The sequence below is a fragment of the Equus quagga genome, chromosome 9 (genome assembly GCF_021613505.1).
Source record: "Equus quagga isolate Etosha38 chromosome 9, UCLA_HA_Equagga_1.0, whole genome shotgun sequence".
Classification (NCBI taxonomy): domain Eukaryota; kingdom Metazoa; phylum Chordata; class Mammalia; order Perissodactyla; family Equidae; genus Equus; species Equus quagga.
Window position 1 is genome coordinate 75,840,000 of NC_060275.1, and position 12,795 is coordinate 75,852,794.

The following is a 12,795-nucleotide window of genomic DNA, read 5'->3' on the forward strand; positions in this document are numbered from 1 at the left end:
TAACCTCATATATGCTGGGTTTAATGTAGGGAAACTGATATCAGGGTCGGTATCATATGGATGCCTGAGACCCATACCCTGGGATTCTGATTCGGTTGGACCAAGGTCATTTTTGGCCATTTGATTTTTAAATACTCCAGAGATGATTCTGCTGTGCTGACAGAATTGACATCTGCTGTAATGACAGCAGCAACACTTACTGAGCACTTAGGCTGTGCCAGCTGTTTACATACAAGAAGTCACCAAATTGTCTGTGAGATACATGCTGTTTTATGCCCAATTCACAGATGAGAAAACTAAGCACAGAGAAGTTAATGACCCCAGGTCACATAATGAGTCAGTAGGAGGGCCAGGATCTGAACCCAGGCCGGCTGACTCCAGAGCTTTGCTCAAATAGGATAAAAAAGCTTGGTGTTTTCTTTTATTATTTGCTTGGAAAATGATATGAAATTAAATTAACTAGCTTTTCTCAAAGGACATAATCTATAATCTTTTTTGATCTCTAGACCTTGAAAGCCTCACACAGGATTTTTTTGAAAGGTGTGTGCTTAAAATGTTAAATTACAGGAAAAAGTTATTTGTTTTAAAGTTATTTTCTTCTGCTTCCTGAGCCAGCCCAGCATGCTTTTTTTGGCTTGTGTTCTTTCTACTGCTACCAGCGGAAGAACAGAAAGGTGACGTCATTTGATTTTTTCCCCCCTGCTGAGTCAATGAAACAATAAAATAAAATATATTTCTAGTTCAGGAATTCCTTTACTGACACTTAAAAAACCTCTAGTTTTCAGTCATATATGTGCTAATAACAGAAACATTTAAAATTGCTTATAAAGAATAAGAAAAAAAAGAAAAATCATCCATACTGTCACCATCCACAGGTGAAAGGTTAACATCCCTTCAGAAGACTTCTTTTGGTACAGATTTTAAGTCTTTATTTCATTGGAGATAAAAACTAGACATATTAATATTATTTACGATATTCGTGTATTTTCAGTTTGGATTACTCACTGATTGTAGAAATCCAGCAAAATTTGATCAGTTCTGATTCTGTCCCTTGGTCTCCAGTTGTGTGATGACTTCTATTTTCTGAGACTGGTGAGGTACAGGCCTGTGGCCAGGGTTCCTCGTGGCCTTTTTAGTTGCACGTGGTACCTGGATGTCCTGGGAAACTTGCTAAAGGGGAGGAAGGGACCTGATAGAAGTAATAAAAGACTTCAGGGACATGTACTTGGATAGCTGATTTCAAAGCTTTTCCTGATCTAAAACTGTGACAATGTTAATTTAACAAATTTTTTTAATTTTGAGAACTTTGTGTTTTTATGAATGTCAGGAAGCTTTTGTGGAATTTCTGTTTTGTACATGAAGCTTTACTAAAATGGTTCCTGCTAAGAGCAGCAGTGACTTCCTTTTGTTAAATCCAGCCACACTTTTCAGTCCATGGTTTACTTTCCCTCTTGGCCACATTTGATGCTTTGACTTCTTCCAAAAATTCACTCTCCCCTGGGCTTCGGGATCGCTCTTTGGTGGGTTTCCATCTCTCTCTTCAGCAGGGCCTTCCCAGGCTTCTTTACAGGTTTCTCTCTACCACTCCTCCTTGAGTGTTGAGTCCTCAAGCTTCTGACTTCAGCACGTACTCTCCTTACTCTACCCACTTCTCCTAAATCAGTTTCTCCACTTTATTGTTCATCTTTTATGTGATGGCGAGCCAAACCTACATCTCCGGGCTAGATGTCTCTCCTAATTTCTGGACCCATATATCCAGGTGCCTAGAGGGGGTCTCCATATGAATGATTTACAGGCACCCCAAGTGTAAGATGTTCTAAAGCATAAGTCGTCTCTCCTTGACCAATCTTCTTCCTTATCCTGTATTTCTAGTCTCAGTAATGGTATAGTTACCTAAACAAAAAATCTCAGTGTTTTTCTTAACTTCCACTTGTCTCTCATTCCCCTTGTTTAACCATTTTAAAAATTTGTATTTTCTCCCTCCTTACTGTATCTCAGAATGATCTGATCCTATTTATCTTCCCCTATCACTGTCTAATTTTTGATGGTTTAGTTTATAAATGTATTTTAGCAAAGGGCTATCTCTCCCAAACTGTGTTCCACAGAGTGTTAGTTCCACAAGTTGTTCAATGCTATTTGACAAAAAAAAATCAGGGTTCCATGGCCAAATAAGTTTGAGAAATGTTGCATACACAGTTCCAATCTTGGCAATTCACAATGAACATGAAGCACTAAGAAATCCTGCCAAAAAGCAACTTGTTTGTTTAACGTAGCATTCCCAGTAGTCTCTCCCAACTTGTTGTGGAAAAACTTTAAATATCTTGCTTCCATTGCATATTTTGGGACATGCTTATGTAGGATATGAGATATGGAACACACTCATTTTTCAACCAACCAGTCAGTTTTCCTGTCAACAGTTGTTGAGTAGTCTCTCCCTTCCCTGCTTGTTCCTGGGGCTTCCTTTTATCATATATTAAATTCCTAAATAGCTTGGGATTCGTTTTAGAGTTGATAGTTGGCTTATTTATTTTTCTGAGATAGGGCATCTGTCAGTTTTTTTGAGGGAGGCCCATTTGAGTGCAGAATAAATCATTTAATAGCTAAAGCCATGCCTTGGTACATCTGAGTGTCAAGAGTGAGCGCTCTAGCAGTAAAATTGAAGCCAAGTGAGTCATCAGTCATGGAGTCGATTGAAGAAATTTTTGCATCAAGTATAAAATCAGACTTGAAGGGGTATTTGAAGGTTTTTTTAGTAATTAGCTACATTATTAGCAGTTTAAGTGAGCAAGGGCTGTATTCCCCCCACCCCTCTTTCCCAATCGATGAAAGTGATGGTATTTAGCAACCCAAGTTTCATCAAGACTCAATTTTGAGTCAGATGCACCTGGAAACTTGTCCATACTTATTCCCTTTTTATTGCTCTGGCTTCATGAGGCAATTTGGTAAAATTACACCTGAACTACTTAAGATTGTAAGATTAATCACATTTTATCTTGAGTTGCAATTTTTAGTTGACCTAATTCTCCTGGCCTGGAATGAGCCGTGATAGGTGAATTTCTTTTTACACGGTTGTGAGGCTAATACATTTTTTTGCTCAAAATATCAGATTTGTTAGCCCACATTTTGGACACTAGAACTCACACTTTAGATACTTAGATGATACAAAGGTCTCTTTCAATTCTATGATTGTATGATACAGTATATTTGGAAATGTCTCAGTTTTCTTGGGGAAAGCAGAAAGTTAAGAAATAGCAAAAATAAACCTTTTTATATATAAAAGAATGTCTGAATGGAGAAACTCTAAAATGTTATTAGTGGGTATAGATGGATGGTGGAACTTTGCTTGGTGTCTTCTGTCCTCCAGATCTACTCTGCACCCTGTGTGGGGCCCTGGAGAATGACCAGTATGGACTATATCCATGGGCTTGCTCCCTTTCCCTCTGGTTTCTGGTTGGGTTCAGCCAATGGAGAGCCCCAGGAGACTGGAGAGAGGAAGGAGTGTGGTGTTTGGGTATGGATTCTCCTGGCCTCTTAGTTGCAGAATTGCCTTGTGCTGGTTGAATCCCTCAACTGAAGGTCATAGCTCCTCTCCAGGAGGGCTTCTCCATGTAACCCTCTCCTGGGTTCTGAGAACCGCTACTTCCCTTTTCCCTTGGAGGTCTAGGGTAGTAACAGCCTCACTGTTTCTAGCCCCATCATTATTCCTGGTGATTTCCCTTTACCCTTCCTGAAGATAGTAGTGATCATTGCCCAAATAGTCCACTGTCAACATTAAGATCTAGGTGCTCACTTAAAGAAGTACTGGTTGCTGTCAGTTATCTCTTGGCTAAGTGGCTGGGCACTTACATCTTGTTTTTCTCTTAGATCCAAGAGTTGAAGACTGGTTCCTCATGTCCTCGCCTCTGCCACAAGCCATCATCCTGGTACTCTATGTCTATTTTGTCACTTCTCTGGGACCAAAGCTCATGGAGAATCGAAAGCCCTTTGACCTCAAGAAAGTGATGATAACGTACAATTTTTTCATAGTACTCTTTTCTGTGTATCTGTGTTATGAGGCAAGTGTCTTCAGTATTCCTAATGGGAGAATTTTGCTTGGGTCTTCCTGTTTATCTGTCATGTTTCTTGTTGTGACTGTAAGGGTAACTCTTCGAGATTTAAGGAATTTTAGAAACTTGCCTCACTAGAGCAGGTATTTGCCAAAAAGTTGTTATGGGTAGATCAGATATTGAACTCCTTAGAGGCCCTCTGTATAGTCTTCCTCACAGGTAGTGAGAAAAGTTAACATTAAGCCAATGACTTGCATGTAGCTACCTTAATAGGTGATTGAATGAATCCATAAATGTTAGTTTTGAGGAAACTCATGCTGAGAGAAATTAAGTAACTTACTCAAAGTAGCATAGTTGGTAAGTGGAGGACTGATATTTGAATCCAGGTCTGTCTGACATCAGAGCTCATCCTGACTCTGTAATGAGTTGTCATCATCACGGTCGAGACCTTTGGTTTCTGCGTGCTCTGATGAGCTAGAAGGTGAAGTTTTGGTTGGTTTAGCTGGGTTTTATGGGGACAGAGAACTTAGACTCATACAAAGCAGTAGGTGAGGGAACCTGTACCTTAAATGTCAGAAAGAGAGATGGGGATCTTCCAGGACCCAAAAGCAGACTCATGGATCCTTGTTCTCCCCCTCTGCTATTAACATGCCTCAGCCACCCTCACTTACCTGCTTTTCTGGGGTTCCTTGCTTCTTTTCCAATACTGGCTGGCTTCCTCATCTTCTGCTCCTTATTTACTTCATCTACAGCACAGCCTGCGCTTCCTCCTACCTGGGTCTTGCTAGGGCCCAGTGTGGCCCCCTGGCCTCTCTTGACACCGTAGCCTCTGCTCATGTGCCCTTCCAATCTGATTCCTGCCATGAGTCCACCTGATCCAACACCTTAAGTCTGCTCTGGCATCGTTTCTCACAGGGCTCCCTGAAGTCTGGACTTACTTTGATGCCTTATATGTCTTCTACTTTATTTCCAAAGTTAACTCACAAGCCACTTTTACTGTCCTTTCTGGAGAATGAGTAACTGAAAGGGAAGGAGTAATAGAGATGGGGAGCAGAGAAAATGCATGCTCTTAGCACGTTCCCAGACATAGGATATAGCCTACTGTAGGACAGTGTTAAGAGCAGACTTAGAAGCCAGGATACCAGGGGCTAGTTAGTCTCAGTTATGCTACTAACTAGCTGCCTGATTTTGAGCAAGTCACTTAACCTCTTTGGGCCTCCATTCTCTAAAGTCAAGATCGAACCAAATTTTCTCTCAAGTCCCTTCAGATTCTGGTGTTCTTAGGTTCTGTGTCTGATTCTGTCATTGATTGTGATGTCCCCAAATATATGTCTCAGGCTTGGAAAGAATCCAGTTATAACCAGTCAGTTTTAGTTCCTATTTTAGCAATTATAATATAAAAGAAGGTTTGAAAATATCTGAATTTGAAAGTTTCTATCTCCCATTAACTGCTAATACTTGAGTTCCTTGTATGCCAGTTTTGGGGTTTATTACCTGCCAAGTATACATTATTACTCTTTCTTATTGCTAGCCTGAAATATAAACACGTATGTCAAAAGCTCCACTGACTGTTGGAATGTTCTTTAGACTTCGATCAAGAAAGCATTAAGTTCCACACTTGTTTAAACAGACTTTTGCCAGCTGAGCAGCATGTCCTCTCCAGGACACGTGGTTTATTGGGTGGAGCACGATTGCATTTGGTATTCAGAGTAAACCTCTTCACCAGGGATGTCAGGGTAAACATGAACAAGGAGAAAGGGAAGTACATCAGACCAAGGGAATCCACAGTGATGGTTTGAATGTGCTAGTTCCTTGGCACCAGTCGGACACTAGAGAGACCAATGAAGACCCCACAGAAGGCCAAGTCACACAGCTTCTCCTTTTCAGTGCAGTGCTTGTTGGGGGTGGGGTGAAGTGGAAAACCAGTCATCCCAGTTTAAGAAAGTGGGCTGAGGGTATTACTTGCATCAGTCAGAAGTGAGTCTGAGCACCAGAGAATATGAGGATGCTCGCTGACAGATAAGGACTTTGTAAAACAGAATTAGCTATTTCTGGGCCATGTCGCCTTATTCCTTTGAGAAAATTTATTGACTTGTTTTTGAAAGATATTTTTCTCACCCATGAAATATATGTTATACTTTTCTGAATCTTAATTTTCATGATTTCCCAACTTACCAAGTTAATATGTGATTAAATTATATTACAAATCAAGGTAGGAGCTAGTATCAGAAAAGGGTGGTATGTTTCTAAACACGACAGTCTAAATATGGTTATTCTTTCTCCTTTGCTTCTTTTCTTTTCACCATTAAAATATCGTACTGATAATGCCTCATGAACTTTTGCTTTTAGAAGTTAATTTATTTTAAAGTTGTCATTTTAGCTTTAATAGTAGTTAAAAATAGAAATTGAAAATGTACTTCAATGGCAGAAAATGACAGAAGCATTATAGCGAGAAAGAAGACCTTCTCAGGAAGATGTTGGCACTTGTGAGACTGGGAAGTCAGAGAAGAGAAGAATTGATCATATTGTCAGAACTCTAAATTAAGCCAAACATTTAATATATGCTTTAATTTAAAGTTAGAGCCCTTAGTTTTTCATGTTCAGATGTTGTTTTAAAAGCAGAGCTTCCCACTGTCACACTGAAAGAATGTCAATGTAATCTTTGAATCATGGTTCAGACTTATTAACAATAGGCTTTTTCTTCTCACCACTAGTCTAAGGTCACTTGGTGGGTGTGTTGGAATTAAGGCTTGCCAGATTGTACTCTTATTGTTAAGATTTTCCTTGCTTACTTGTCATGTGAATCCAAAGCAAAACTAATATCTGAGTCTTGTGTTTAGTGAATCTTGATTTTAATAGGCACAGATTACCACTTCACATTACACCCACTAGCCAAGGACAGTAAAAATCCAGTTGTTGCAGCCATCTTATGAGTACATTGAGCAATTTTGGTTTACCCATTTATTTATTGACTAATTGGGAAGATTGGAAATCACTAGAAAAGAGCGAATTTGGACCTGATTATTCTCTTTAGAGTACACCAACATGTGCACAGGCATATATAGATATACATGTATGTACATATACTGCTATATATCTACCGGTACTCGCTGTTTAAGCAAAACACTCCCAGTGTTTTATTCTCCATTATAGTAGAATAATCATCCCAAGAAATGGACATTTTAGTTCAAACACAGTTTATATAAATAGTATATGAGTTTACGATTTTGAAAACTTTTGTTGCTTTGATATCGAGCAAGCTCCTAGTTTGTAATTGTTCTAGCCTGTCTTTCCCTCTGAATGTGACCTCTGACTCAGCTGAGAATGCAATGAAGAGATGCAATCAAAACTACCTTTGTTGTAACTATTGAGCAAATGCTTCCTTCTTTAATATGCATGTGTTGTCTTGCAGTTTGTGATGTCTGGCTGGGGTACAGGTTATTCATTACGATGTGAAATTGTTGACTATTCATGGTCACCTACAGCTTTGAGGGTAAGTTTCCCTTTGGAAAAACTTGGAACTCAAAATCAAGGTTAAAACTTTTTGGACTCTATTTGTGACACTTAATGTGAACTCAGAGTGAGTAAATGACTCAGTTATCAGAAAATATGTATTGAGAGAAAAAAGCTAAAAATTACCAGAAAAAAATCAAAGAAAGTCAGGTGTGTAGTTTCATGTGAAATGAAAATTGGTGCTTTTCTTTTTGAATTTCCTGAATTTAAAAATAAATTTATATCTGGTTTCCTCAAATAATTAAAACTAGAATTATCATATGATCCAGCAGTTCCACTTCTGGGTATATCCCTAAAAGACATGAAAGTGGGGGACTTGAAGAGATAATTGTTTACCCATATTCATAGCCGCGTTATTCACAATAGCCACAAAGTGGAGGCAACCCAAGTGTCCATTGATGGATAAATAGATAAACAAAATGTGGTATATATACATACAATGGGAAATTATCCAGACTTAACAAGGAAGTAAATTCTGACATATGCTACAGCGTGAATGAGGCTTGAAGACGTTACGATAAATCAAGTAATCCAGGTACAAAAGGGCAAACACTGCATGATTTTATCATATGAGGTACCTGGAGTAGTCAGATTTAGAAACAGAAACCAAAATGGTGGTTGCCAAGGGTTGGGGGGAGGGGAGTCGGGGTTATTTGTTTAATGGGTACAGAGTCTCAGTTTTTCAAGATTAAAAGAGTTTTATAGATGGATGGTGGTAATGGTTGCACAACAGTGTAAATGTCCTTAGTGCCACTGAACTGTATACTTAAAAATAGTTAACACGGGGGCCTGGCCCTGTGGCCTAGTGGTTAAGTTTGGCATGCTCCTTTTTGGCAGCCCAAGTTCAGTTCCCAGGCATGGACCTACACCACTCGTTGGCAGCCATGCTGACCCACATACAAAATAGAGGACAATTGGCACAGATGTTAGCTTAGGCACATCTTCCTCAAGCAAAAAAAAAAAAAATAGAGGAAAATTGGCACAGATGTTAGCTCAGGTGAATCTTCCACAAGCAAAAAGAGATTGGCAACAGATGTTAGCTTAGGGCAAATCTTCCTCAGCAAAAAAAAAAAAAGTTAATTTGGCAAATTTTATGTTATGTGTATGGTGCCAAAATTTTAAAAAATAAAATTTTCTTCCATGTAAAAAAATAAATAAATAAATTCATATGTATCTGTGTTTCTGCAGATGGCACGCACCTGCTGGCTTTATTACTTCTCCAAATTTATCGAGCTGTTAGATACTGTGAGTATGTAGTCACCACATTTGGTAAATGTTTGACGTTTCAATGAGAGCAATAAACTGCTAGAATTCTGTTGTCTAGTAACTTTGGTTATCTCTCCTCCTCAGGCAGACCTAATATTATCTTTTACTTTTTATTATCAGTAACTTTAGAGACTAGATAGAATAAGCTTATTTTTCAGTCTTTTGCAAACTCCATGAGGTTTTTCTTGTATATCTACTGCCTGATTAAGATAAACCTGTGACTGTCATATATATTACAAAACTGTACATCTTTATGCAGATTTATGATAATTGTTTTGTGGAGCAAGTTCAGGAAGCAAAGAGCAGAGGAAAATTGACCTTTGGTTATTCATACTGTGTCATCCATACTCCTTTAAGAGGATAAATGCTGAGCCAGCCCTGACGGCCTGGTGGTTAAAGTTTGGCATGCTCTGCTTCGTTGACCCAGGTTCAGTTCTTGGTTGCAAAGCCACACTGCTCATCTGTCAGTAGCCGTGCTATGGCAGCAGCTCACATAGAACTAGAAGGACTTGCAACTGGAGTATAAAACTATTTACTAGGGCTTTGGGGAGGCAAGAAAAAGAAAAAAAAGAAAAGAGAGGACAATTGGCAACAGATGTTAGCTCAGGGTAAATCTTCCCCAGCAAAAAAAAAAAGAAGAAGATAAATACTTCAAAATTCATAAACTTATACTAGAATGTTAAATCACCCCTGGGATATCAGTAATTTGGGTAATATCAAAACTGTCTCCAGCTGCCTTTCTGAAGTCTGTCCTTACTGGCTCCTTTCCTGCAGACCAACTCTGAATTTGGGTGCCTGGGCCCTGGGAAAGCAAATGCTGCGAATTAGGGTCCATGATGAGAGGAGAAAGCCATGTGCCTTTGTTTCCAGAGTAGTTTCAGAAAGTTGGGTATTTATTGTATCTTTGTGGCATGTGGATCTTAGTTATCTGGAACCAGTCCTAGGTCTAAGACTAACAAGTGTATTCTCTGTTTAGAAAATATACCGCTACATTTCTTGTAGCAAATCTCAACATGCTTCACCTTCTCAGCTGAATAATCGCATAATGTTAGAATTGGAAAGGGCTTTAGTGAGCATAGCATCCAGTGGTTCTCAAATTTAGCATGTGTTAGAATCACATAGAGGGCTTGTTAAAAACACAGATGACTTGGGCTAGCCCCAGTAGCCTGGTGGTTAAGTTTGGCATGCTCCACTTTGGCGGCCTGGGTTCAGTCCCCAGGAGTGGACCTACACCACTCATCAGTGGTCATGCTGTGGTGGCGGCTCACATACAAAAAGAGGAAGATTGGCAACAGACGTTAGCTCAGGGTAAATCTTCCTTAGCAAAAAGAGGAAGACTGGCAACAGATGTTAGCTCAGGGTGAATCTTCCTCAGCAGACAAACAAACAAACAAAACTACACATGACTTTATCTTACCCCAAGAGTTTCTGATTCAGCAGGTCTTAGGTGGAGCTGAAGAATTTGCATTTCTAGCCAGTTCTCAGGTGATATTATTACTGTTGGTCTAGAGGCCACATTTTGAGATCCCCTTTTGTGGTCGAGTGGTTCTCAACCCTCATGGTCCAGTAAACTTAATGCATTAGAAAACAAAAAACCTAGGTCCCACCCCAAGAGATTTGATGCCACATGATCTGGAGTAGAGAGCAGGCATGGCTATTTTTCAAAAGTTTCTTTCAAGTGATATCAGCATCATGGTGGAGCAAGCTCTCCCCTTAGACTCTCCCCGCTAAGATACAATGGAAAGGACATTCATATACCAACAGAGGACACTCATGCAACAAAAATGACATCTGAGAGATCCATGCAGCTATACACCTGGAGGTGAAGATGCTGGACCCCCAGAGGAAGTGGCAGGAGATAAGGGATCTTCTCTCCCTCCCCCAACAGCAGCAACCCTGGGCTCCGGACTGTGCAGCTCTGAGAGGAGAGGGAAGAGGGGCAGCTCTCCATGGGAACACCTTTGCTCTCCAACTTCCCTCACAGCCTGTGGGAAAGCTGCACACAGAGGGGACTAAGCTATGGAAGGGGTGTCTTCATTAAGCTAGCATCCCGGGAGAGCAGATAGGGCAAAATGAGAATGCCTCCAGGATCACACAGGCAAAAGAAAGTGCCCCTCCCCCAGCTGGTGCTACAGCTCAGCCAGTCAGCCAGAGCACCCACACAGATGGAAAAGCAGAGGCAATGAGCAGCAAGCCGCAGATCATGGTGGGCTAAGAATACACAGCTCTTGACCCCTACCCAGTGGCAGCAGGGGGGAGCTGTGAGCAGATACCATGACTATATGGATGCACAAATCCATACCATCAAACAGTATGAAAAAATATACTAAATCTCCAGACCAGAAGGAAAATGACATGCAAGAAATCAATGCTGAAGGCATAGAAATTTATAAACTAAATGACACAATTCAAAATAACTATCATTAAAAAACTTAACAAGTTACCAGAAATGATAGTTCAGTGAAAGCAGGAACATCTTCACATAAGAGATTGAAACTATTGAGAAGAACCAATCAGAAATGTTGGAGATGAAAAACACAATGCGTGAGATAAAGAAAAATCTGGACTCCCTGAATAGTAGAGCTGATATTATGGAAAACAGAATCAGCAATCTGGAAGACAGAAATATAGAAATGCTTCAGATGGAAGAGGAGAGAGAACTAAGACTAAAAGGAAATGAAGAAATTCTCTGAGAAATATCTGACTCAATTAGGAAATGCAACATAAGGATTATAGGTATTCAAGAGGGAGAAGAGGAGAATGGGGCAGAGAGCTTGTTCAAAGAAATAATAGCTGAGAACTTCCCAAACCTGGGGAAGGAGCTGGAAATATAAGTGAAAAGAGCCAATAGATCTCCTAACTACATCAATGTAAGACCTTCTCCAAGGCATATAATAGTAAAACTGGCAAAAGTCAATGACAAATAAAAAAATTAAGGTCAGCAAGGCAGAAGAAAATAACTTACAAAGGAACCCCTATCAAACTTTCAGCAGATTTCTCAGCAGAAACCTTACAGGCTAGGAGACAGTGGAATGATGTATACTTTCAGCCAAGAATACTCCATCCAGCAAAAATATCCTTCAGATATAATGGAGAAATAAAAACTGTCCCAGATAAACAAAAGCTAAGGGGGTTCATCACCACAAGATCCCCTCTACAGGAAATGCTCAAGAAGGCCCTTATACCTGAAAAAAAAAGTAAGGGGTTACAAAGCATTGAGCAAGGAGATAAATAGGTAGACAAAAATCAGAAAATTACAGCTCTCTATCAGAACAGGTTAGCAAACACTTAATTAAAACATTAAACATAAAGGGAAGGAAAACTCCAAAAATAAATCTAATCTCATCATTTTAACCACAAACTCACAACATAGGATGGAATAAGTTGAGACAATAATAACTTAGAAGGGGAAGTGGAAAGGGATGGAATTGTCTTAGTCTAAGGAAATAAGAGTTATCATAAAATGTAGTATCTCATCTATGAGATTTTTTATACAAACCTCATGGTAACCACTAAACAAATAATCAGAACAGAGACACAAATAACAAATAAAGAGAAAATAAGAAAACCCTCATAGAAAACTACCTAACTGAATTGGTAGTCCAGAATATATGGAACAAGAAACAAAGGAAATGCAGAAAAGCTGGAAAACGAGCAAGAAAATGGCAGCATTAAGCCCTCATATATCAATAATCACTCTAAATGTAAATGGATTGAATTCTCCAATCAAAAGACACAGAGTAGCAGGATAGATTAAAAAACAAGACAGGAAACACATCTCAGCTCCAAAGACAAACACAGGCTGGGAGTGAAAGGATGGAAGGAGATATTCCAAGCTAATGGCAAACAAAAGAAAGCAGGTGTTGCCATACTTACATCAGACAAAGCAGACTTCAAGATAAAAAAGGCATGGAGAGACAAAGAGGGGCAATATATAATAATATATAATATATAATAATATATAATGATA

At 39.4% G+C, this 12,795-nt stretch overlaps 1 protein-coding gene across 1 annotated transcript in view; it reads left to right on the plus strand.

The window, feature by feature from the left end:
• ELOVL7 (ELOVL fatty acid elongase 7) overlaps positions 1-12,795 on the plus strand; it is a 79,486-nt gene that overhangs the window by 52,517 nt on the left and 14,174 nt on the right. The window contains exons 3-5 of the mRNA XM_046671581.1: positions 3,865-4,055; positions 7,459-7,539; positions 8,748-8,804. Of these exons, the coding sequence (XP_046527537.1) occupies positions 3,865-4,055; positions 7,459-7,539; positions 8,748-8,804 (329 nt within the window). The remainder of the gene's footprint in view (positions 1-3,864; positions 4,056-7,458; positions 7,540-8,747; positions 8,805-12,795) is intronic.